This window comes from Trachinotus anak, unplaced genomic scaffold (genome assembly GCF_046630095.1).
Source record: "Trachinotus anak isolate AG129_WGS33_773 ecotype Australia unplaced genomic scaffold, CSIRO_AGI_Tana_v1 ptg000025l, whole genome shotgun sequence".
In the NCBI taxonomy this organism is placed as follows: Eukaryota; Metazoa; Chordata; class Actinopteri; order Carangiformes; family Carangidae; genus Trachinotus; species Trachinotus anak.
This window is the reverse complement of record NW_027273876.1, coordinates 10,748,896-10,776,204: the sequence shown is the minus strand read 5'-3', so window position 1 is coordinate 10,776,204 and position 27,309 is coordinate 10,748,896. Positions and strand designations below refer to the sequence as shown.

The 27,309-nt window shown below is 38.8% G+C and overlaps 2 protein-coding genes across 5 annotated transcripts in view; both read left to right on the top strand.

The window, feature by feature from the left end:
• The window catches only part of rbp4 (retinol binding protein 4, plasma), a 249,499-nt gene that overhangs the window by 55,318 nt on the left and 166,872 nt on the right, over positions 1-27,309 (top strand). The window lies entirely within an intron of this gene.
• The window catches only part of LOC139608268 (protocadherin-15-like), a 278,991-nt gene that overhangs the window by 230,514 nt on the left and 21,168 nt on the right, over positions 1-27,309 (top strand). For 2 of the 3 annotated variants that reach the window (XM_071461818.1, XM_071461817.1), the window contains 7 exons: positions 7,258-7,367; positions 7,929-8,069; positions 11,793-11,920; positions 16,034-16,264; positions 16,541-16,629; positions 18,403-18,579; positions 19,000-20,092. In XM_071461818.1, coding sequence (XP_071317919.1) covers positions 7,258-7,367; positions 7,929-8,069; positions 11,793-11,920; positions 16,034-16,264; positions 16,541-16,629; positions 18,403-18,579; positions 19,000-19,222 — 1,099 coding nt within the window. In that variant the 3' untranslated portion in view covers positions 19,223-20,092. Of the gene's footprint in view, positions 1-7,257; positions 7,368-7,928; positions 8,070-11,792; positions 11,921-16,033; positions 16,265-16,540; positions 16,630-18,402; positions 18,580-18,999; positions 20,093-21,601; positions 21,713-27,309 lie in introns of those variants that run through there. The other variant, XM_071461819.1, reaches the window with a different exon arrangement.

Genomic DNA, 27,309 nt, shown 5'->3' with positions numbered 1-27,309 from the left:
ACAAAGACGTGAAATGAAAGTCACACTCACACTATACAAATACTTCATTAAGTCTGCTCAGAATGCAAAATAGCACACACCAGCACACAAAGGTGGATAAAGATGAAATGTTGAATTCACTGCAGTCTTTTGTTTGTTTTTGGTGTGTGTGTGTGTGTTTCTTTTCTTCATTATTATTATTTAATCTATCACAAGCTTCAGAAGTGCAGATGAAAGAACAATATTCCTGGATATTTACAATATAAAAACAACTTCCCCTGTGCGTTCTACATTCTCAGCACCAACAAAGACAAAATGAGTTTTACCTGTTCAACTTGGTTATGACATTTCTGGCATTTTAAATGAGATGGAGGAAATAGAATTTAAGATGAGCAACAAAAACATGTGGGACTTCGTTGTTATTTTTGCGTTGTCCTAGCCTTTGTCCTACCAATAGGAATTGTTGGTTTTTTTTAACCATGATGTTTTATCTTTTTCTTACATCTACCGAGACTTTTTGTGACCTTAACCTAACCAAACCTAAACCATAGCAAATTTTCAGCAGCATTGTCAAACTTTGTTGTCCTGTCCTCCAGATCCAGAAAACACTCATACAGGATGTTTTTGGAAGATTTATTCTTTAGTTCGACAGACATGTTGGTCTGACTAATTTAAAAATGATAAACCCCTAACCCCATATTTCAGCATTGGTTTGGTGCACAACATCATGGGAAACATTAATACTGCTGGACTTGACCTGAAGTCATTCCTGCTGCTTGTAGCTGAGGAAGTGAGCAAAAAATACAAAAAAATACAGCTCCATATAGATACTCATCTATATTTAGTTTGATAAAAATGTCAACCTCAATACCCAGAGTCCATTATTTAATCCCACAATTCTTATGTTTTATTTATTATTGCTTCAATGTTGTTCATTCAAGTTTAGACTGCTTGGAAGATACCAGGCCTTTTGACTGTCAGTTGACAATTACAACAAGATTGTAAAGCACAAGGTGTGAAGAGGGCGATGAAAGGAGTGGGGAAAAAAGGCCGTGACACTTGCTGAAAGAGCATAGTAAAGAGAGAATTTGTTTGAGAGATACAAGGAGAACTGCACAGACCAGAGACAGTGATTGGCAGAAAGACGGAGTGACAAAAACGGAGAGGTTGTGTGTGAACCAATATGGCAGAATGAGAGAGAGAGGTAAGAGAGAGAGATGTGGGATTAGAGAGTGAAGGGAGAGTGCCAGAGGGTACAGAAAATGAATTTTGATTATTCAGACAGTGCTGAGCAAAAATACAAAATAGAGAAAAAAAATAATTAGTTACATGCCCTGGCGACTGTAATAAATTCAGCAATATTGGCTCAATATCACAATATTTTAACTAAAGCTGACTGATCCAATGTTAAATTCTGAACAACAGTTTGAAAAACTTCGTTAATACAGGCTGATGCTGTAAAATCGCAACACCTGTTCTATAGGAAACCTGTTTGGTTTTCAACCTGCCTGTCTCCACCAGCTCTTGAAATTGAAGCCTTCCAGCGCTGGCCACAGCAGAAGAAGAAGTTAAGTTACAGAACTCCAGCCTGTAAAGGTTATTTCTCTGGGCAGTTAAGGCACCTCACTCAACAGTCTCCTAATGAAAATCCTACAGTCAATTAGTAGCCCTCTGGAAAGGGAGAGGAGGGGGCAGCAGGAAGCTACAAACATGTTATCTTAAGTAAAATATGCTAACTTCAAATAAAAGAGTTCAGTGGTCTTATTTGATTTTTTTTTTTTTTTATTTTTTATTATACAACACATGACAGGTCCAACCTAGATGACACCAAAGCTTCTGGAAAGAGAGGAGTCTTTGGATAATTCAGTATATACATCATATTTATCTCTCCAAATTGTTTTTTTTTCCGTTTTACACTCTATTCACAGCTATTTCACCATGGATTCATTGAAGGACCAACTGCCTTTCCTTTTCTTGAAATGATTCTTGCATATTATTGCTTTATAGCTTTCCCCAGTGTGGCTATAAATGGATGGCATGGTTACCTCACCATAACACTGGGAAAACAGTGTTTCCACACTGAATTAGTCGCATTCAGCTGGTGTTTGAATTCATGGCCTTCTGCCAGATCAGCTTTCGTTTTACTTCCGTTCAGTTTGAGGAAGGTCACATTGATCCACCTGTTGGACAATTATTAATATTACTATAGACTTTTTTTGACATGTTTTGGCTGAACTGAGCAGCTTTAACACATCCTTTTTTCCCTCTTCGATCACCACTTTCCTCACTTATTTCTCTGACATCGTCTCTCACTGTGGGTGCGTATCTCACTGACTGACTCGAGCTGCAGTGATTGGCTGAGTAGCGTCACATGACCAGTGCTGGAAAGGCTAGAAAAGCTGTGTTGGTTAAAATAGAAACACTCCGTCGAAATGTAATTCTCAATCATTTATAGGTTTATAGGTTACAGTGCTGTGATTCAAATAAACCTGCTTATCTTTAGGCCTATGTTATTCTTTTCTTCTTGATTTCTGTTTCTGTGTGAACTCATTTTGGTGTTTAAATATGTGATCTGAATTAATGTAACATAGAAGGTTAATAAAATTGTACAGTGCATGCTCAGTTCATGTAATAATGAAAAGAAAAGCTGCTAATCTCGGCTAATAAGATTTGACTTATTTGAGTTTGCCGTGCTGTCTTCCAGGCACAGCCTCCCACACCGAGCACATACTGTAGATCAAACATGTCATTTAAAAAAAAAAAAAAAAAAAAAGCTTTTATGAGGAGGAGGCATTGCCAGAGCCCCATGAAACCAAAGCAAAGCACTGCTTGGCACAGAGGAAGGATATTGTAGTTTGGTGCAGACAAGGAGACGCGGAGAGAGAAAGAGATTAAAAGAAGTGACAGAGCCAGAATCGCAGTAGAGAAAGAGAGAAATGAAAAAGAGCAGTGTGAGGAGGGACAGCAAGAATAATGACACAAGGGGATGATGATGTATTTTGAAGAAAAAGGAGCTGAACTAAACAGGCTGAAAAGTGAAAAAACATAATGAGTGAGACAAATGAATGACAGTGGCCATAAGAGAGAGACCCACAGAGAGGAGGGTATCATTGCCCAACATCTATCACTACCCTCATTATTCTGTCTTTCCCTCCACACAATGCTGAAACTCTGTGTAATGTCTGTCCTTTAGCCTACATTCAGTCTGAATATTTGTGTGTGTGTGTATGTGTATGTTTGTGTGCCATCCATCTCTTTGTGTGAACAATAATCTCAAAAATTCAATAGGTTCATCTTGGGTTAATGTTTTAGGGTTAGACATATGACATTAGTACAGCTAGACTAAGCATCTGGAGACTGAATGAAAGTCAATACAATGTCCTCACAAGTACAGTAGTACAAGTTTGTGTGTATTTGTGTGTGCCTCTGTTGTTATCAGTATCAGCCCAGCTTGCTGTAGTTAGGACTGCAATGATTAGAAAGAGTAGGAGGGGGGACAGGGACTTGATAATGAGCTCTGTGTGCATGTGTGTGGGTGTGTGGTTTTTATCTGTACTCAGACCTGTTCTATATACTGTATGTGCATGGAGTCTTGTGTGTATGTGTGCATGAGTATAGCTGTAGATGCATTTTGCTATCTATAAGTAATTATGTCTGCGGGTATGATTGTATTGGTGTGTGTGTGTGTGTGTGTGTGGGCATCCTCTCCATTGTGCTACTTTACCTCTGTCAAGTAGCCATTGTGGAGAGAGAGAGGGATGGGGGAATGGACAACAATTGTAGCTGAGGTCTGCTGGGATGTTGGCTAGAAGCAGCAGCCTGGGGGGTGGGTGGGGTGGGTGGGGGTGGGGGGGGTGGGGGGGGTAGGGAAAGATGGGGGGAAAGAGGAGATACCAGATGCAGGAGGAGGAATGTAGATGGGTATGAATGAGGTGAGTGTAAGAGGAAAATTGATATTTTTGGGGGGGGGGGGTGCTGGAGAGGGAGGAAGAACAAATACTTGAGTGAAAGCAGAGCAATGAAAAATATCATGTTTCTAAGTTGTCGCACTACAACAACACAAGCCCCAATTTATTGATTGACCATGTTCGTGCCGCTGCTGCAGCTAAATGACATAACTGCAGATTTATCATTTCTCATTGTGCTCAGAAAATCACACAGTGTGAATGCCTGAAGAAACATTTACATGTTGGGTGAGTTCCTGAAGCTTCTTCTCTTGACCCTAACCCACTGTTTGGCTCTCTACTCATTACAAAGGAAAACGTTTCAGGAGTTTGCTGGAGGACTTGGGCTTCAAGACACTAACACCAGAAATACAAAGCTTCATGTTTGAAATCTGCCGAGGACCAATTTTATCCTTTTCTCTCTTGCCTCATTTCCCATCAACTCTTCACTGTGCACTTCATGTTTTATGACGGAGTTAAGACAGGATGGGACTGTACAGTAGACAAAAAAATGCTTTGTTCACAACAGACATTGTGCCACAGCAGGAGAAGCTCTTGTGTAAATAACAAAATGAATGGTGGCCTGTAGCTGCTTCAGTTTCAGGGTGCTGCTATTGTGCATGCTGGCTCATTGTCACACTGCCATGTCTTACTGGAACACATGAATAGAACAGAGCCACTGTTGATATTATTACCTGTGCTTTTCCTATTACCACAAGTCTGTTGTGAAAAAGGTCTTTATTCTTTTTTGTATAAAGAGGATTTACTTCAATTTGAACTGCCTCAGCCAACACATTTTTTCAATTAAATCTATAATCATTCAGTAGACTTCAGGTTTATTACATATTTTGCTTGGAGGAGTTTGTGGGCTGGAAGTTAACATCTACACCAACACACTCACCACACACTCGCACTCCCTCTCGCTCCCTAACAGTCCCATTTATCACCTTGTGATTACTTGATAGCTTAGCCAGTTGGTAGCCCATGTTTTATTGTTTAGCCAGCTGTGACTGTTGGCCTAATGACTGCACTGGGTTTATTTAATGGAGGGAAAGCTGTTGGAAATTTGAGAGTTGCCAGATTTTAAGAAAATCTGTCAGGGTTGTAAGCGGGGAAAACTGCCCACCACATGCAATGAGAAGCAGGTGGACAAAAACACAACCATGCCTGGGTTCTCTCTGAAAGCTATTGGTGGTTTGATTTCAGTGCTTGCCTCAGGCCACTATTAGGGCCTGTCAGCAACCCTGCCTCCTAGAAATAACAATTTTTCCAGTTATTCTGTGGTGGTAATCACTGGTTAGGTTTAAGCAACAAAAGCATTTTGGGTAAGATAAGGAAAACTCTGGTTTCGGTCAAAAGTATAGAAACACTGTCTGACGGCACTGTAGATGTTTCCTCAGTTAAATGTTAAAAAGTTGAATAATGCTGTTGTCACAAGTTGATGTTGTATTGCAAGATCAGATATTTTGACAGGAAACATATATGTTGTCACAGTTACATTTTCAGTGAAAATTACATTTTCTACAAAACATATTTGCGGCTGCAAATTAGTTGTGTATAAATGTAATTTCCAGAAAGGTTGCTGTTAGAGCAGACCAAGCATTCACCAAACACAGTGCACATCATCCTAGAGGACCATGCAGGGGGGCTTCACATTTTAGCGCATTACATAAAGTTATGTATATTACTACAAGGGTTGAAGCATTTCCACATTGAATGAACAGAAAACTAATCACTAACTGATTTATAATCAATCAATTTGAAGTTATCTGTCAAGCACAAATAGAAAAAGATATTCTCTGCTTCCAGCTTCTTGAATGCACAGATTTCCTGCTTTAAAAACTGAAAAGCTTTCTTCAAACATTATTTGAAGACATCAGCCAAAGAGTTGTGGGAAATTGTGACAGGCTCTTTTTTACTATTTTCTGGCATTTTACATGAATAAATTAATCTATTGTAGAATGAATCATTAGTTGTATACTGTAAAATATCATACAGTAATTTAGTGGAATTAACTAATTTTATTCCTTAACTTAATGTGAACATGTTAATTTCAAGTGAATACAACTTCTGGATGTCTAGTGTTAATCTTCAGACCTCTTTAGAACTTAAAAACATGAGTTCTCCTAATTTCAGGTCTTTTAATTAGAAATGAATAAATGAATGAACTGCTGAGAGTTTTTAATATCTTTAAACTGAGAAAATTGTAAACGAAAAGCAAATCTGTATGTAAACAGTTCAGTGTAATATCTTGTGTTTATTAGACTGTTTCCTCAAGTTTAGTTAAAAGACCTATTTTTAAGTTTTGCTATCACTACATAGCCAACAGATGTTTACTCACCAGTCTAGAAGAGTCGTTGAAAGTTCAGCATCAAACTTCATTCCTTTACTTGCCAAGAGTTGTCTTCAGTGGTGGAGAGCAACTTCAATGTTAATTGTTGTCTCTATTACATCTTTTCTTCTACTGAAGTTGGCATGTTAACCAACTAGCCTTGCCTGTCACTTTCCGTTAGCGACTCACTGTATCCTCCAATGTGCCCTGAAGACATGGCGCTGCTCAGAGGGCGTATTATAACTTCAGGTATTATAAGGACAACAATGGCTGGAGTTCTTGTCAAGCCTCTCTCACCACCACCTGCTCCTAGCCAGAACCCATGTTCGGTGGAGGGGAAAACTTACAAATAGCCCCCTTTTAACTAATTAGTTTTTTTCAACTTAAAATAATTGACAGTGTAGCCCCAGCCTTTTTCAGAAGCATACACTATACTGAAGAAATTATTTTGCACCTTTCAGCCAGCAAATGGACTTAGTTCATGACAATATGTTTTGAGAATCAACTTGCTATTTGCTGCCTTCCATTCACCCTATATTATCAGCATGTGGTAGCTGTGAACCGAGACTGCTTTGAACTGCTTTGACCGTTTTGACTGTTTTGATGTTAAATCAGAGCAGCGATGCACTGATGATCTATGTTGTCAGATATCGAAATGTGGAAGAAAACAAACATAAATGTTGCGCCACAGATAAGGCGAATTTGTTCCTTGCCAACATTAAAGAGGTTGTTGTTCAGCTGCCAACTTTTCATGTTCCTATCTGCAACTGCAGTAACCTCGAAGTAGTTCTTATAGTGCACTCGTTGTAGGTAAAGTCAAGGCAGAAAAATCTCTCAGCGTGGAGGAGTAAAAAAAATTGGGATGTGCTTGACAGATTTAACTCGCAGTTGTATTTAACTTGCCAAATTGCAGTCAAGCCTCCAGAGGAGGTGGGCCCACAGCCTACATGTACATATTTAATTTCCCTATCAGTTGATATTGATTGACTGATCCATTCCCAGGTTTCCACCAGTGAGCGAGGAGGCTGCTGTTGGAACCCCAGTGGGAGTCATCATGGCAGCTGCTGTCAATCAAACCATCGTGTACTCCATCATCGAGGGCAACGAGGGAGGTGAGTATACTCAGAGCTGATTATGCACAGAGCTGTACTGTCGTGGATTTCACTCGTGGACTTGGCTGGCTTTACTGCATGGGTGTGGCTGCTGTTAAAGTAGCTGGTGAGTTTATATGATTAAGTTATGAAGCCTGTTAGTTATGGCCACTAACAGGGTCTGTACTATTTGAAAATAGCTGCCGAAATACACTGAAATTCACCATATCTCTACCTGTCTGATTAAAGCAGCAGGAAGAAAGTGTCTCCAGCTATTTCAGTACAGACCAGTAATAGGTGTCAGGTTAGGTCCTGATTTTTTATATCCATCATTGGATTCTTTTTAAAATAATGTTAATACTTCAACCTGTCAGCTCTTGGCACATTGCCTTCTATTCACTCTATACACTACAAAACGGTCCACTTACTATCCAAGTGCCATATACAAGAAAGAAAAAAAAACTCTATCACTTTGTATCCCTCTTTGACCTTACTCGCTTATCTTTTGCTCTGTGTTTCTTTCATCCTCACTTCCTGGCTCTTGATGTCTTTCTTTATCTCCCCGTCTCTCATTCTCTCCAGGGGTGTTCGCATTAAACGAAACAACGGGAGCGATTTCCACAGCCAAGCCTCTGGACTTTGAGGCCAATTCCAGCTACGTTCTGAAGGTAGAAGCAGACTCCATGAGAGTGGTGTCCTCAAACCTCCGAGCTCCCTCAAAGAGTAAGTTATGAGCTCAGGATTGCATCACCACAGATATCACCGATTTTTCTTCTCTGTAATTACACACACACACACACACACACACACTTAAGGATTAATAAAACAACAGTGCATTGCCAGCTACATGATATTAAGATAATATTGCCTCAGGCTTTAGCTTTCTCTTTTCTCTGCACACTCACTGTCACCCACACTCTCATTCTCTCTATCTGGAGCTCTCTCTGCTTTCACCTTGTTCTAGTTCCCTTCAACTTCTTATTATGTATACAGTTATATGTCTAGGAGGATACATTATAATAGACCTTGGCTGCTGTTTTTACCTTTTAAACTGCCCTTTCTCTCGTTCAGCTGTCTATCAAACCTGTGGACTATACCAGCTTGTTGTCTTCACTGCCGCTGTTTGCCTTTGTTCCTTTTGAACTTCATCAGCTATCACACGTCTCACCATATTTTTTCCATTTATTCTGTGCCAGTGGTGAAAGAAATATTTAGATCCTTACGTACTGTAAGTAAAAGTATGTACATTATATTAATGCCAAGTAAGTCCTGCATTCAAAACCTGACTTAAGTTCACACAGAAATATTATGAGCACAATGTACTTTCAAAAGGAAAAGTATAGAGTAAGTTACATCGGAGGTTCCATAGAAATTAACCCCTGTGACTGACATATTATTAAATATTAGATTATTAGATTGTTAAATCTGTCTGCAATTTTTTATTGTGTGGCTGACTGATATAGAACCAGTTTAAACTACTGTATATAATGAAGTCCAGTGTTCCCCAACCTCGCGGTATGGCCCCAGCAAAATATTATTAGATTTTTCTTTTTTTTTTTATATTATATTTTAAATATTGAATAAATCTGCCTCTTTGGGCACCTGAGATGTTTAGAGGGAAAATATCTCTGTGATGGAACTAGAAATAAGTCTTAGAAATATCCCTCTCTCTGTTTTTTATGTTTTATGTTGTAAGATTTTAACCTGAAGTGTAACTCTAACTGTCAGATAGATGTAGTGCAGTAAAACAATATCTCCCACTGAAATGTATTGAAGTAAAGAATTAAGTAGCATAAAAGGGAAGTACTCAAGTCAAATACAAGTACCAAAGACTTGTACTTAACTACAGTGCATAAATTAATGTAATCATTACTTTCCACCCCTGATGGTCCATAGTGATCAGAGTGTGACAAGTCAGTGTCACATTGAACTGAACCTACTTAAATCGAAGCACAGTCTTTCATTTAATTTCTTTTTATGCCTCCACGCTGGCGACAGCCAGGGCTAGAGGCTTTATGTTTTCAGGTTGTCCGTCCATCCCATTCCCCTGGACGTGATATCTCAGTTATGCCTTTAGGGAATTTCTTCCAATTTCGCATTAACATTCTCTTGGACTCAAGGATGAACTGATTTTGGTCTTCAAAGGTCAAAGATCAAGGTCTCTGTGACCTCACAAAACACATTTTGGGCATAACTCAGGGATAACACAGATGTCTAATGGGATAAATTGATGAAGTGATGACATTTTATATCTAAATGGCCAAAGATCAACATCACATCATCTGTGACATCACACCTCTGGCCATTATTCAATGCTGTAACTCAAGAAGAGGAGATTGTGACCACATTTCCTGCAACTTAGCTGGTTGGCGGAGGCGTATAACCACAAGGCAATAATTGTAGTAATACTTTTTTATGTCTTCATTTTCATTCATTTCTGTCCTCATTTCAATCCATCCCAAAATGAATTCTCTTCAGTTGCACATGGGAGGGACAACCAAAACAAGTTGTCATGGTTTTAATTGAAATAATATCTGAAGTGAAAATGGCTCTAATTAGTCTCTAACTCTTTTTCCCTCTGTCTTTCTTTCTTCCTGCCTATTCTCTCTGCCTTTTTCTAAATATCTATCTCTGCTGGCTTTCTCTTTCTCTATTTGCTCTTTCTTCCTGTCACAACATACCTGCATTCTTCTTAATTGATGCTCAGCTTCCCAGGTTTCTCCTTTCTTCTTTAATTATAGTATTTTACCACATGCTGTTCTCATTTCATACGACCATTTGAATTTGAGCATTCTGCAGGGATTAAAACTGCAAATCATTGTAGTCATTAGCAAATCCCCTTCAATTCTTTTTGGTACGCATTTTAATCAGGCAGAAAATCAATAGGATTCTAATAATGTGTTAATCCAGTTTTCAAACTCAAGTGAAGGTTGGAACTGTAAACAGACGTTTTGGTACGGTGTCTCTAGGACGGCTATGGGAGATAAGAAGATTAACATTTGCAGCTGCTTGTTTGTTTGTGTCTCTCTTTTTATGTGCCAAAGTTTTCGGGTGATTTATTTTTTTTCATTTGTCTTTCTTGGAGTTAAACTTGAGCAGTTTGCAATCCTGGGATTTGTTCTTTCTTTCAGACACATGGTTCTTTTGCAGGGTTTTGTAGCTGTATTGTGTTACAGTTTTACATGGGTGTGATTTAAGATGCTGTTATTGGCCAGATAAAGGCTGAATGCAAGTCATTCCAGGTTGTAGTCACTGAATATGATTGTCAGAGGCTCATTGACACAGTAATTTGTCTTATGCTGAATAAATAGTGTGGTTTAATTACATTAGTGGCTAATATATATTAAATAGATTTTTTTTCCGTCCAGTTTGTGTGTGTAATTCAAAATGCATCTTACAATATTAATGATGCCAAACTTTTGAATCTTGGCACAGTCATTATTTTGAAAACTCAACTTGAAAAGGCCATAATGTTGACAGCAATATTGTCAATATTCATGACCAGAGAGGTTTTTTGATGCATATATCTCAACAATGTGATCAGACGGCTCAGAGCAGGGTCGCCTCTAATGCAGCATCCCTTAACATTCAGCAGTCTTCTCTCAGCTCTGCCAGTGAAGCTAACAAGCCTTCAGTCATTATTCACTCTGCCATCCCACCTTTTGATGACTGTGTAAACCTTTTGCAGTTTTGTTTTTCAGCTTCTCACTTTGGAGTCATGAACAGAATATTTCCTGCCAAATTTGAATCAAAATGTCATGATAGATATGGGGCTGTTTGCATGTGTTACCAAAGATATCTGATCAAACCACACCCACACAGTCCTGGTAAGGCAGGTAGGCTTCAAAGGTTTTGAGTGATAGTCATAATACCTAAGGAGTGTTTTGCCCCAAAGTTGACTATTGCTTATTTAGTCAATTTACTACAATTTGTGTTGTAGAGAAATGTTTAAGATTTGAAACCATGTTTTCATGTTGCTGCTGCTTCCCTGCTCATCTTTGTTTTCTCAAAGTGCTGCTGATCACCTCATGGAAGTGTGCCATAACTTTGGCTGCAGATTGTTCACTACAGAGAGAGAGAGAGAGGCCGTTCAATCATTGTCCGCCTAGTTTTACACTTGCCAACCTGTCCAACCTCTAGAAAGGGAAACCAAGAGCAGTACCAATTTAGACAGGAAGTATCGACATGTCAATATTATCACCTACAAGCAAAGACAGCACTCCAGTTGTAATAGTGGGCAATGCAGAAGCTGTGGCTTTACCTGAGATGGGATGTCTAGCTGGTTAGCAGTGCTTTACACAAGTGACAGTGTTTGTCTATTCATTCATCTTTTTTAGACAACTGCAACAGAAATTCTTTGCTGAATCTCTTGCTGAACAGAAGCTGATCTTTTTGTAATGCCAAATGCAAAAATATGTCATAATGTGTTAATTGTGTGTGTCCTAGCTAACACAGCTAAGGTGGTGATTGACATCCAGGATGAGAACGACCACCCACCAGTCTTCACCAGACCTCTTTACATCGGAGGGGTTGCAGAAGATGCCAAAACCTTCACCTCAGTGTTGGAAGTACAGGTACAAATGCAGACATGGTCACACACACAAACACACACAAATCATCTGGTCTCATGTGGATAAAATAACAGAAAAGCTGATAATGTAATGCAGGTAATCCTGTCTCCTGTTGTGTCAGAAAGGTTAAATTTAAGTATATTCCAACAATAACATATGTGATTTCATTTTATTTGTTGCCTTTAGTTTGTTACCATTCCTTGTTTACGATAATATCCAATTTGTTAGTGTGAGACTCAAAATATTATGACTTGGATAAAAGAGAAGATGAAGTCCAGCTAAATTCTTTTCATTTCATTGTGCGGGTGCTTGCACGTGGATTTGTGTTCTTTATTTTAAACAGAGATAATCTTAAAGCCAGTACGTAACAAGATGATCTAAGATTACTCTGTCACTCCCTCAGCGTCTACTTCCGTCTCTCTGCTAATTGATACATCCCTTTGTTTCCCTTTACTTTAACCTAACTGTGAAGTATTTCATATCACTGTAAACAACTTCAGTGACTCGTATTATTTTTAAAATGCCTTCCAGGGCCCAAAATGGGTCACAGAGCGTTTCTCTTTCAGCCGCTATCTGAGAAGTAGCAATACGTTATAATGAGCCAGGATGCCACAGGAGACTCGGGCATGGTCTTGGGCAGAAAAGTATGCGCTTTAATATTTTATTACAGTTTTTAAAAACCCAGTATTCCTGCTTCATTAGATCGTACACAGTGAGAGTGACAGGAATGATGAGAGAATAAGGAAGAGTATGCAACAAAGAGTCATATTTAAAATCAGACTTTCACAAGTAGAAAATGTGCTTCTCTCACTCATAAATCTGGTGACTCCAATTATTTTTGCTGCAAGCACCTAAGGGTGGTTTTTCATATGGATAATGTGTGTGTAAAGGTGGTTTACAGTCTACAGTAACTTGACCTCTTTAAATACTTAAACAGACTGATACAAAGAACTAATAGCTTGCTAGTAGGCTCAGTGATCACAGGGGGAAGCAATAGATGTGGAGGTCGCAACGAAGAGAGAGGATTGATGGTTCAAAAAGATAAGTGGTATCCTGCTGGGAGACAAACCGGCTGGTCAGAAGAAGGCAGGGAACGCATACATGATTCATGGGTGGATGAATGAGTGAATAGATGGGAGGGACTGGAAGGATAGACAGGGATGCTGCCGGCACATTCGCTATAACATCCAGAAGAAAGAATGAGACAAAAGACAGAGAGAAAGTTTGAAAAATGTGCATTTTCAATCTCAGTGGCTTCACTCAAGTCTAACTAATTCCATCACATCTGGTGTGAGTTGTGTGTGTGTGTGTGTGTGTGTGTGTGTGTGTGTGTGTGTGTGTGTGTGTGTGTGTGTGTGTGTGTGTGTGTGTGTGTATACTGGGGTGAATTTTTTTATCTGTGTGTATTGCTTCAAGTCCTGTCTTCTGAGTTCCAAGTGTACGTGCAGGAGTTAGTCTTTTTGGCCCTCACAGGATGCCATAATACAGATACTCATTAGACTGTGGATGAGCAAAGCTACTCATTACCTCCAAACCTCCTCTTTTATTTTTCTAAATCCATTTTTGTCACATTTTCTTCTTCGAAAGACATTTCTTTTCACTTTTCGCACCACAGCCAGAATTTTCTTCCTTTCTCCAGCCTTTCCATCCCCATTTTAATTACTAATTCCAACCTTCCAGCTTTCCTTTTGGTGGGTGTTCAAACCAAAAATAGCCCAGCATAAAAAACATTTAAAGGGCTTCACTGGTGTGGGTGTGTTGCTGGAGGTACTGGTAAAAAGATGATATATATCCAGGAAGTCAAGTTTAATACACTCATGAGTTTGAAGATTTATCAAATGAAACAACTTCAAAGAGCATTAGAAAGATTTCAGCCTCAATCAGAAAGCACAGCGACTTCATTTTATCCATCATGACATCAACTGTGGCAGCCATGTTATACAATCATCCATCTGGAATGTGTGCTGGCATGTGTTGGTTATCAGCGCTTCGACATCGCAAACAGATGTTAAACGTTTTTTCCTTTTTGTTCGATCTCTTGCATTTGCACCCTACAGAGGTTTCACTGATATTAATGAAATGTCTACATTATTTTCACACAATGGTGTTGAACACGGCCTTGCTTTACAAAGTGATTCAGTCTTCATGTGAAAATGCATTTGAACATTCGAATGAGGCTGAGGTGAGGGAATTCAGAGTGGTTGCTTTTATTTTGTCTTCCATATAGTTGATTTTTATGTCAGAATGTGCCATAAATGCTGAATAGAAAGGCCTTTAAAAGCACTGAAAGTTTTGTAATACTTGCTAACTTTGATAAAGTGCCAAATCGGTGGATTCATTTGTGAAAATGTATCTATTCTATTCTATGTTAGAGCTAAAGTGATTACAGTGTCAAACTCCCTGTAGTCCCAATTCCATACTACATACATATTGTATACATTATACACAATATACATATTACTAGCATACAAGAGCGAAAAGCAGTGTCAAGACAAGCAAACTTTTACCTTAGAGTGACAGTTTGAGCGCTGCAAATTAAAGGAGCTATGCAGCAAGAGCAGTTTTGCTCTTGCTGCATAGCCAATGTTAACATTAACAGCAGTTTACTTACCAATGTTCGGCAACCCTCGTTTTTTAATTTTTTTATTTGAAGTTAGCATGCTAATAAGCTAGCCCTGCCCAGTCGGACTGTCATGTCACTTTGCAATATCAAGTCTCTGTAGCATCCAGGCTGGCCTGAAGTAGTAGTATAGCTAAGAGGGCGTATTATAACCTGTTGTATGGTTTAAACTCTTAGATGGCAAGACTAGTAAGTAAACAGCTGTTAATGCTAGTGTTGGCTATGTAGCAATCGTAAAACTTTCAAATAGCTCCTTTAAAGAGACAGCTAAATGTGTTTTTTGTTGTTGTTTTGTTTGTTTTGATTGTTTTGTGGTTTTCCAGGAACTGTTTCACCACCATTCAGAATTATCATTTCTTTTTTTCCAGCTGTGAACTCAAAAATCAAGGGTTTTTGTGATTCCATGCTGACTGATTTACGTATACCTGATTTGGCCACTTTTCCCAGTGTGAGCACACCACACAATTGGAACCTGCTTAGAATTCACATCCACATGGATTTTGAACACAGCTATAGCCTTGGTGTAATAGAAAATATATTATATATATTCAGTTCTGTACCCCACACCTGTGCTATTGCAGTTTAAACAGGTGGTTGATATTACTGCAGATATTGATTTATTGCTGAGAAGTTATCCTAACTGTGCCATGGACCTCTGCAAGTATAAACACAAAAAATAGATCTGTGCGTCTGTTCTTCTCTCAGTGCTTTCTTACTCAGTTATTCCTTTATCTTTCTATATGTATGCCTCCTTTTTTCCTTTATTTCTTCTTTCCTTCCTTGCTTCTATTTTCTTATTCCCTGACCACATGAAAAATACATTTTTTGTTTCTTCCTATCAGAGTGTTACCTTTTTGATATGGTGGGTGTCTCAGTGCTGAATCTGTAGTCTATACTCCCAGCCCCTCTTGTAAAGACCCAGCAATAAATCAGTGTCTGTCTGACTGTGAGTCTGGATGTGAATGTGAGGTTTGCCTGTATTGTGTGGGAGAGACTTGGTAGTTAGCCAGAATGACAGGAGAACAGTACTTCATACAGCTCAAAGCACCACTTTACCCCCTACTGCTTATTCAGAGTACTACATCAAACAACTGAAGCACTGAAAGTCTCAGAGCAGGTTTCCCCTGCAAGCAAAAAAAAAAAAAAAGAAAGAAATTCTGATAAAGCAACAACATGATGAGACTTTTAGTAAATGAGAAGTACAAGATAGATAACAATCCTGAACTAATAAATATACTGTATATGGCATTGCGCTGTATTGATCAGCATCATGATGATAAGGAAGTGAAGAAGTTACTCTCATAATCAGAAATGACACAAAAGGTTTTTGTGATAATGACAACAATGACTTGACCACAGTGTTGTTTGCATGCATGGTGGTGACGTGTCATGATAATAGTGATTATGATGATGATGATATTGTGGTGGTGGTGGTGTTATGATGATGATTATAATATTGATACACTCTAATGAGTCTTATTTCTCTCATTTCCCAGGCTCTGGACAAAGACACTGGTAACTACAGTTCAATGATGTACCGGCTGATAATTCCCCCTCAGGCTGGTAAAGACACAAAAGACAACAAAGACGGCTTTGTCATTGAACCCTACAGCGGTGTAGTGAAGACGGCAATCATGTACCGCAACATGAGGAGGTCGTATTTTAAATTTGAGGTGGTTGCTACGGACAACTATGGCCAAGGACACAGCAGCAAGGCGGAGATAGTGGTGTGTATATATATTTTTGACAATTTCTTTTCTTAAAGGGTGGTTTATTTTATCTTATATTATACATTTTCTTTAAAACTAATTAGGTCGAGATGATTTGACTTCATTGCAGAGGGATTTATTGTTGCTCCCAGATTGTCCTTGAAGTAGATAAATATGCAACTGTGGAAACAAATTCAAATTGTCACAAGCTTGAAGCGTGGTCAGACTGAAAATGTTCTATTTTTCTAACGCAAAACTTTTTTCATTATTTGCATTTATTTTCCTGTTTTGTAGGTGTCAGTCGTGAACCAGCTCGACATGCAGGTGGTTGTATCAAATGTCCCTCCAACTTATGTGGAGAAAAACAAAGATAAGCTGCTCAGGTAAGGTACATTGTACTGTTGGATTTATCTATCGATCATCACCTCTTTTTTCTTTTTTTTAATGTGATACATAAATAAATTATCTACAGTGTTAAAATAGCTGCACTACAAATACCCTTTGTAAGAGAGTCAAACTTATTTTGAAGAAGTAAACTGCTGTTATTTAAATTACATGCAATCTGGGTTCAACACACAGCATCAACATTGCACATGCAGTAACTGTTGATGGACACCTTGTCTGTCAAACCATCGACCCTCTGTTTATATAACATTTACTGACGGACTTTGTTTGACAGTTGCCCACTTACCTTGGAAATAAATGCTCTCCTTATGTCCTAGAACAGTGGAGTGATATATGGGACATATGGTCGTCCAAATGTTCATTCTCACTGCAAGCCTGAAAAGTCAGTAATAGATCAGAAAAAGTCACAGATTCTCATTAGAGTAGGTGTACATTAAAATAACAGCCACACAGTACTGAAATTAAGTTTTAACCTTGATTTGATGCCATTTCAGATTGCACAGTTACACCAGTCTATGAGTCCTCCATATTGATTTAGCTATGGTTTGTCTCCATAGGAAGAACTCGAGCTGTAATTGCCACCATGGGGAAATCAACAAGACTCGATAAAGAGCACAAACAGTACTGCATTTAAAAATAGTACTTTTATCATAATGAAGTGTCCTAGTAAAAATAATGTTGCGAGTGTGGTGTTGAACTAGAATCCACACTGGGACTGTAACATGGACAGGCATCAGACCACCAGAGTTACAGGGCAGACAATGGTGTTGGTGTAATGAAAAAAATGAAGGACTAAGCTCTGGATACAGATGTAGTTCATTACATATTCATACATCTTCTTCTTTGTCTGCATTTAAATTTAAAGGTGCTTCTATTAGTTGATGCCATCCTCGTAGTAGAGTATGGGGACAGATTTTCCCAGGAAAATTTCCACAGTGCACAATTTCTGAGTTACCTGTGCCACCAGCTGCCTCCTTTCCCTCCTCCCTTATCTTCTGTCTCTTGAAGGCAGCACACGATATTTAAAATATGGCATTTTGTGCTCAAAACATGTGGGGCTAAAGCCCTGAAAACGATGACCTCATCAATACCACAGTGCAGCTTAGATGTGAGATAATCTATGTTCTTATGAGACTCAGCTTGTTACAAGAATTTCTTTGAAATGATCTCCCTCGACAGTCTACCAAACGCATTTTCATTCATTTAAGGAACACAAGAGGTAAATATTAAACAGAAAATGTATTATCTGTTACATGATATGATATTTCTGGTACGTACACACTCACAGGTGGCCTTTCTGCAGCAACAGACACAAACACTGTGCTGCAGCTCAGTGAGGTTGCTACTTTCTTTTTCCTCACACGTACAGTGTAACATGATAATACTGTTTTAAAGCACTTACTGTCTTTTCCCTCTGCCTCACTCCCTTCTCTCTGTCACGCACACACACACACACACACACACACACACACACACACACACACCTTAGAGGGACCTGCTGTGAGCAGGTGTTTCTTGGGGGACAGAAATCAATATTGCACAGCACGAGTGTGCCAAGCTGACAGGCCGTAAAATGTGTGTGTGGTTTGTGTGTCTGTGTGTTTGTGTGTGGTGTGACTGGAGTCTGAGGGCTTTGTGTCTCAGTACATGCTTGTGTCCACAGAGGTGTATTTTTTGTAAATGTGTACATATCATGTAATAGCCTGTGTATATGATCCTATCAATCACAATCTTTTATTTTTAATCCTCAGCATTTTGGAACGCTACGTCCAAGATCAGATACCAGGAGCAAAGGTTGTTGTGGAAACCATTGGGCCCCATCGCCATGGTGATGGGCTGGAGCAGGAAGACTACACCAAGTCAGACCTCATGATTTATGCCATCGACCCCCTGACAAATAGAGCCGTATCCAGACAGGAGCTCTACAAGTAAGAACTTTGCCAACAGATCCATGAGAACTAAAGTGGCAGCTCTCCAAAAGTCTTTTATTATAAAATGGGACAGGTCCTACCCTAACGTACATCACAATTAATTAACTGCCTAAATTAATTGGCTTCAATTAATTTTCTGGAGTGCCGCCATTGACTCAATTTTTCAGGTTTTTTGTTGAAGTCAGTCTTGCACTCTCTGGCAGTTGTTACTAAACTTTGTCAGGCGTCATTTTAGAGTCACTAAGGGTGAGGAGTTTGGAAATACAAATAAATGAGTGGGCTTCTGTTTTGCGTGTTCCTAGTGTGAAACTGACCGACTTGGAAAGAAATTTTTAGCTGACAGAAAGTTCTGGCCTTCACCACCACATATTAACACTCGTTCAGTCCCAGTCACATCTTCGTGTCTCTCATCCCAAGGTTTATCGATGGTAAACTCTTGGACATCAACAAAGAGTTCCAGCCCTTCCTCCCTCCTGGTGGACGGATTCTGGAGATCCGAACCCCTGAAGTGGTGACCAGCGTAAAGAAAGCTGTGCAGGCTGTAGGCTACACAGAAGGGGCGCTGTTGGCTCTTGCAGTTATTATCATTATCTGCTGTGTCCCTGCCATACTGATCGTTATCATCACCTACAGACAGTAAGTTGGAATTATGTGCAATATTTACATTTTAGGAGTAAAATTTTCTATCCCCTCTGATGGGCTTGTGTTTAAAGGATGAGGCTGTCGATTTCTGTGCAGTTGTTTTTATTTACAAATTTGATGAAAAGACCAAAATGAACATAGAGCTAATCCTACAGTTAATATCCGTGTTGCCAAAGCCTGACATAGCTTCCTCTTCCTCTGTGCCATAGCCCTCCATTGTTTCCTCATCAGGATGAATATGGGAACTGTAGTTTGAATTTAAATCAGTCCTACATGCACTGTCCTCCCAGTGCCATAAATTATCACTAGTACACTGCATGTGTATTCATCCACAGCTGAAAATAGTGCCCAAAAAATACACTATTTACTCCTGTTTGGGTAACATTTGCTAAAAACAACAATATCCAGTCATCTAAGAGGATAACTTAAAAAAAAAGTAAAACTTAGAATATTTGATTGTTATGCTCACTAGAAACAAATGGGCTTGTGGCATAGTGCCACTGACAGGATAGGGAGGTGCTAAAGTAATGAGAGATGGGTTAACAAATGTGTCGGTCCTTACCAAATCTCAGCAGCCCATTAATGCACAGCCTTCTCCTTTTTGTGTCCATTTTTACATCTCTTGTGTGCCTAGTGAAGTTTATTATTGCAGGCAGCTATTAAATCTATTGCATTGCAATATAGCAGCGCTGCAATAGATCTTATATTTAAAAGCTTATAATTTTCATTGTAATGTACTTTTGGTGTGATTTCTGGGTTTCCAGCAACTGATGTAAATGTGCTTGAAGTTAAACCATTCGACATCAAGTTGGTGCTACTGAATTATAATGTTTGAATTTAGGTCCTCAAAACATGTTGGTTAAAAAAAATAAGTGTTTGACTTCAAATAAGAATAGTAACAAAGATAACAAGCCATCTAGAAAACGGATGAATGTCTTTTCTGAGCAGGCTGACAGTCAGACAAATTGACAGACCTGACAGTCTCTCCCACAGGACATCCTTTAGCACTATTTATCATTTTATCACCTGGGACAGTCACTTCCTTAGATGACTCAGCACTGCAGCCTGTCCCACAGTGCCAATCCTAATAGTTTGTTTAGCTAACCACTGTGAAAGGCTATTAATTTCATCCATCTCCCAAACACACATAAACAAGTGTGCACACACATTTAAACTGGATCAGTGCATTTTGGAGAGAGCTTCTCATCCTGCTGAGAAAGAGAAACAAATGACACACTGAGGGGAGAAGAGGAGGTTTGAGGAAAGAAAAACAGTGTAGTAATCATCAGCATAATAATTACTAGTCAGTGTTGTTAAATGACTGTAATGAAGACCAATTGTCTGACTTTGCTTTTAAATTGCAATAAGCAAACTTGGCTAACAAGACATATGGTGTGATTTATGGTTCAAATAATCACTAATCTTTCTCTGTCTCTCATCTGCTGCATCGATCGTATGCCACCAGATTCAAAGAGTGAGTACCGCTTTCATATTCCCATGCTATTATATTAATGTCATGGATGTGTTAAACATCTTTTATTGTGATTAATCTGTTGATTTTCATTGTACAATAAAATGGATGAGATCAGGAAGCGTGGTGAAACAGAAAGGACAGCAGACAATCAAACAAATAAATCCTGAAGAACATGGAATCAGTAAATTTCTAAAGCCAGTGATTTTATTAGAGCGTGTGTGTGTGTTTGTGTGTGTGTGTGTGTGTGTGTGTGTGTGTGTGTGTGGACATATACGAGTCATATACCTTTTTGGTCTGGTGTGACCAGTAGTTTGCAGCAGCTGTTTGTTGATTCCACAAGCTGACAGAGGCAGCTGATTCAAGGGAATATTATAAATTGGAGGCAAATTCAGAGTTGTAAATGCCACTTGGGGCCAAAATGGACACTGTTCAATATACATGTTACATAGAAGTTATGCAGAGAAGCATATTTAACATAAACTTACAGGATACCTCATAGGTCTACTGCCATGTTTTACAGTTCAGTGTTTTAGCATACAGGTTTTTACAAGACAATAAACACAGTGTGCAGCCAAGGCGGATAGCAAAGGGGGACTAGCTTAAGTCAGAGGGATTCATCCGCTGGCTACTTTGAATGTCTGGACAAGATTTCAAGGCAATTCATCCAATACTTGTTAAAATATTTCAGTGTGGACCAAAGTGGTGGACTGACATTGCCAGAGGCATGAGTAAGGGCACAGCCTGAAATGGATATAGTGGTGGTTGACTTGAAACCTGAAACTTCAGACCTTCAAATAAAGAAGTCCTCCAGTCCTCATTATGGTGTTTTTACTACTTTCTAAGGTCCAGTTTCTATTTTTACTTTAGATATTCATCGGTGTGTTTCCTCTATGTTGTGTCCAGACGCCAGGCAGAGTGTGCCAAAACAGCCCGTATCCAGATGGCACTGCCAAAAGGCAAACCTGGGGGAGGCACTGCCAACAACCTGTATGAAGAGCTGGGTGACAACGCCATGTAAGTGAAGTGTGAAAGTGGCATTTACACTGATGGGCCAAAACAGAGGGATTAGCTCACATTTCTCTGGTTAAATTCCAGGCTTTGGCAGTGTGCCTTTTGTATTGATGGGAGCTTTGTGGTGTCCATACATGTAGTCAGTCTGACAACATTACCCCTCCCTACATTTTAACTATTGCTAGGGAAAATGCAAATATACCTGCATCCTTGAATCTCTTGACCCTAAAGCTATTATTCACAAAGTTAAGGTCAAGCCTAAATCCCATATTTTCCCAATTTCACTTCTTTCATGCATTAAAAATGAGAAGACAAGGACAGAAATATCAATATCTGAATACAATGTACTTAATATTAAAGTCAAGTTTTTGATATTTTGATATCTAATAAGGCAAATGTTGGATGCAAGGAAATCCAAACAAACCAAACAGATTACACCTGTGCTATGTCATGTAACACACTTTGGAAATGCACTTAAAAAGATTTATAGTTCTCAACATCTACAACCAAACAGTAGGAATTCCTACAAAATCAATATATCACAAAACACTAACACTAATCCAAACCAGAGGCAATCAGGAAATGGAAAATAACAACATAAATCTTTATCACACATAAAAATGAAAGAGGAGGAAATAATGCATACATCAGGAAAACTGTCATAAAGTGTACCACCCACAACCCTCATACACAACAATAAACTCCATCTACAGCATCAAGCTTATATCAAAACCCTCTGAACTCAGGAGCACAACAATGCTGCAAATGAAAGTGATCACAACACAAAGATGTTTGTAGTGGAGACCAGAATGCAGCAGTGCAAAAACTGTGGTCGTAAATAAACACTGACTAATCAACAAACAATAAGTCTCTCACATAGTTTAACTGTATTGTGGTGCAATTGATTTAATTAACTATGAGATTGTGCAGCTATTCAGTTAACAAAGCAACATTAATGAGGAACGTGGACTACTGGTGTTCTTCAGGTCACTGATCAACACACCCACATCATCGACCAGACTTGTTCAACAACCACATTTAAAGGCTTGCCAACATAGCTTGGCAATTAAACTAACTGGTCAAACGCTTGAGCCAATTTCATGTCAAATAGATAAATGCTAAGACTTATTTACCCAGTACTTAGCTCTTGTTGATTCATCACACTTGACCTGCTTTGTTGACGTTTCCCAAATCACTTTTAAGCTAGAAGCCTTTGCAATTATTTATCAAGTTGAAAAGTGCCTTAAAGTAGAATCAGACATTTGTGAATGAGGCCTTTTGAGCTTTTTTAGTAGTATAGAGACATTTCCTTCAATTCACATTTTGCATCGGCCGAGAAACTGACATTATGCAGCGGCGACATAATTGTGGATTAATCAAGCAGGGCCTTTTAACCCCACATCAGACTAGCACCAAACAAAGCTCTGATTTTTGAATGCATTAACAGCTGTAGATAAACCCAGCAATTTTATCTTCACTAAGTTCAGTGACATTCAGCTTTTTTCCATGTCAGTTTTGCCTCTTGTAATGCATACCAATGCCATCACTCTACAAAAGATAAGTGAAGGTCAGCGATCTGCCCGCGGAACAATATTCGCTTTGAGTGCAGCCTCTCAAGTGCACTTCAAGAATTTCATCGATTGGTGGCTTTCAATAATAACGGAATCACTGTAATCTCAAGGAAGATATATACGTTCAAGGCACGTTTATTGAAATGTCTGCCAGAGATTTTCTCCAAATGTATCCTGAATGACTCAGCCTTCACATGAGATTGCTGTATGTGTTTTGTGAATATTTGCTATGCATAATATTTGCTATAGATAATCATAAGGCCATGGACCATGACTAGTAAACTGAGGTAATATAAATAATCCCTCTGGTTAAAATTGATAATTTTTCTTTTCATTAATTCTGTCCTACATCTTCTCCTATCAGTGATGAAGGACATTGCTGCACATCTTCTCTATGCTGCCTCAGAAGGTTGTGCATTATTGTGCAAGTTAGTCATGTTCTCCTCACTTTCGTACCGCCCCAATTTCTGTGTATCTTCTAGCAAATAGTTTCATTTATCCCTTTGCCGATTTCTACTGGTCTGACACGCGCTGGAGTGGTTAAACAGGAGTATAATAGAAGCATGGCAGTAACTTTAATCTGCAAGTTTTTACAACCACACCCATACACACAAACTCACTCAAGGCGATGCACTCTCCTTACTGGAGCGTTAAGAGGAAGTTGAGGGGAATTCTTATCAGCATTACATGCATCACCGGTTTCTTGTCTGTCCTTGATATGCCTCCCAACTCCCATTAACATTAGAGCAATTCAAATGCAAGATGGTAGGAACTATCTCCAAATTACAACAAGGGATTTCCAACTGTGTGTGTGTTTTTATGTGTGTGTGTCCGTGTGTACGTGCGTGTGAGACTAACCAGCCTGAATGATTCTCTGAAAAATGTGTGCGGAAATGAACTTGGATATGAGATAATTGAAATAAATGCAGCCCGTAATTTATAAAGACCACCCTGGGCGATAATTAATTCTATTGATAAGCTGCAAAGCATGTTTAATTGTGGTGGGTAAGGTCTTTTGTGTGTTGGGGTGTGTGTGTGTTTAGTATGTCTTGTGTAAGGCTTGTATGTGTGCATGTTCTGTATCACTGCAGTGTTGTACAGACTAAATAATCCCCAAAGAGTATAAAACCTAGCAAAGTGCAAAAGTTTGCACATTCATAATTAAGGTCCATTATCAAACTGCTCAGCGGATTGATTTTCAAGGCATTTCTTCCCTTTTTAATTACCTTTGGCTGTTCTCCTGACAGACTTGGTTTTAATATCTGTTTTCAATTACTTATGGAAGATTAACTTTAATTTCACTTATTATTAGCAGCACATTAAATGGAGCATGTTTTCTAATAAGTTAAGCTAAGTCATGTTATTTACAATATAACATGTTATTTCCATCCCTTGTGCTGCTATAATACTATAAGATATTACTGACACAATATAATGTATAATGTGCCTTAGGGTTCATTATTTTAGGCCAGTTAACATTCAAGTGATTTTGTTCACATTTGTACACTGGATTATTTATTGTACTGTACTTATGTGGCCACTGTAGTTTGTTTTGTTGTTGTTTTTTTTTTCCATTATATTTCTTTCCATAATTATTATTGTTAGTTTTTCCCATTCAATTATAAAAGGCAGAAAACAGCTTAACACCTTCAGTGTAAGGCATTTCTTCTCCTTTCATTCCTTCCATTCTATTTAATTACCGTCCCTTGAGACTTTTTTTAAATATCTGTTTTCAATTACTCATGGAAGATCATTTTTTCTTTAACCTATTATTAGCAGCACATAAAATGAAGCATGTTCTCTAATAAGTGAAATTAAGTCATGTTACTTACAGTAAAACACATTACTGCCATCACTTGTGCTGTTTCAATAATATAACATACTGACACAATATAATGTACGATATGCTGTCATGTTAATCACTTTAGGCCAAGCAACACTCAAGTGAATTATTATTGTTCATGTCTCTCATGCAATTTCAAATGACAGAAAATGGCTTAACGCCTTCAGTAAATTAAAAAAAATAATATTCACAATAATACTAATTATTTTCATATGTATTTGTTTTATTTTTTTATTTTTGAGAAGCAACTAAGCAGTCAAATTTTAAAAAAGTTTTTTTTACAAAAATGATGCATGTTTTGAAAATTGAATATTTATTTTACGGATACATTGTATGTGAGACAAAGTAGAGGCTGAGGTTAATCCTCTGTCAACCACAGGGGTATGGCGATCAAGTTGTGACTGTAAAGTTCCCGGTTGTAATCCCAGACAAGTACAAAAAAAATGAACAATATTCTCCATCCCCTCAATAAATTCTGAAATGTTACTTACCCTCCCTTCGAACAGGAGTGGATGGCTCTGATTGGATAAGGCATCTGCCAGGTGCGAATGTGTATCATAAGGTGACACAAAGCAATAACGCAAAACTGCACTAATGCACAACCAACGATCCCAGGATGAATTAATGGGAAATATGCTTTGTCAAATCGTGGAAAATTTGACAAACTTCACCCCAGTGTTCCCCTAATATTTAATTCTGATTTGTTACCATGTGCCATAGATATTTTCAGCTGCTGTTGCTCTTATTTTTCACATCTTTGAACATTTTAACATCATTTCATCACTCCTCTTTTCCTATTCTCATGGTGACTCCTCCATCCACCTTCAAACATGACTGACAGACAAAAGTGAGTAGGATGCTGCAAATTGCTTCACATCTGTGACTTGTTTGATACAATGTTGTGAGAGTCCTCTTGCTTTTAGTTTTGTGTTTGTGTCCGTGCTTGTCATAGGTTCCTGTTGATTTATGTGCCGAGTAAGTTATACTTTGGTAGATCGTAGAGCAAAGCTGTGTTGCTCGGCAGGTCAGTGATGAATGATAACTCTGGTAAAGCTGCATTGGTTGCCTTAGCATAGTTGCCGTTGAGTACTAGTCTAGACTAGTCTGGAGAGTTTCATTGAATTCCCAAAATATGCAACTATAGCACACCTTCAGAGACGAAGATATAATCAGTCTTTGTTTGGACAGAAATGTGTACACTCTCAGAACTCCATGGCACACGGTTGTCTATCCCTGCCCCAGCAGATCTGGCAATGTTTATAGTTGTGATACAGTAGTGTCTTTGTAATGCAGAACACATAAAATCTCGTTGCATTCTTTTCCTTTTCCTGCTTCATCTGTTGCTCCGCTAGTAAAAACAGCATAGAAATAAAATACTCATACCTCATTTAAGACCCCTCATCTGTTTCCTCTCATCCCCTTCCTCATTCATCTGTTAATGTGGAGTCTCTCCTCATTTCATTATCAAAAAACCGAGCAAGCAGACTATTGTTTTATCTCCCTTTTCTACCTTTCTTGATGTGTCACGTCCCTTTATAGAACATTTCATTTTACTATTCTGTGCATTACTGCTCTTTGATTTAAATTTAATTCATTCCCCCTCTCCAATTTCGTTTTCATTTACCTTTGATTCATATTACAGCATCTTTCTGAGTCACTATACACTCTTCTCCCTCAAACTGTGTCTGTAATTCTTTCATTATTTCTCCCTTCATTCCATCTTTTTTTTTCTCTTTTTTTTCTTAATTCATGTACCAGCCGGTCAAACCACAGCGGTGGTGGAAATAGCGGCAGTTTGGATGAAAGCGACCGCCAACGTCTGATCTCAGATTTTGCCACCCGTGCAATCGCTGCCCATCGGCAATGTGTTGCTAACGGAGGGGTGCTCAACAATCTGCCCAAGTCTGAGTCCAACATCACCTTTCTCTCTGATGAAAACCCCCTGACTATCAAAAATCCCATCTACCATGAGGATGGGACTTTGAGTAGTCCAGAGACTCTTGGAAGAAGCCAGAGAAGAAGAGACCTTCTTGGGAATTTCTCCCCTTCCAGGAAAGGCCTTCGAGAGGCCTGGCTGAGGCTCAGCTCCCCTGGAGGTGATATGGGGTTCGGTGGGTACAGCGGCAGCGACAGTGGATGGGGATCTGGAGGTGGACACAGCTGGACTCTCCCATCAAGATTACATC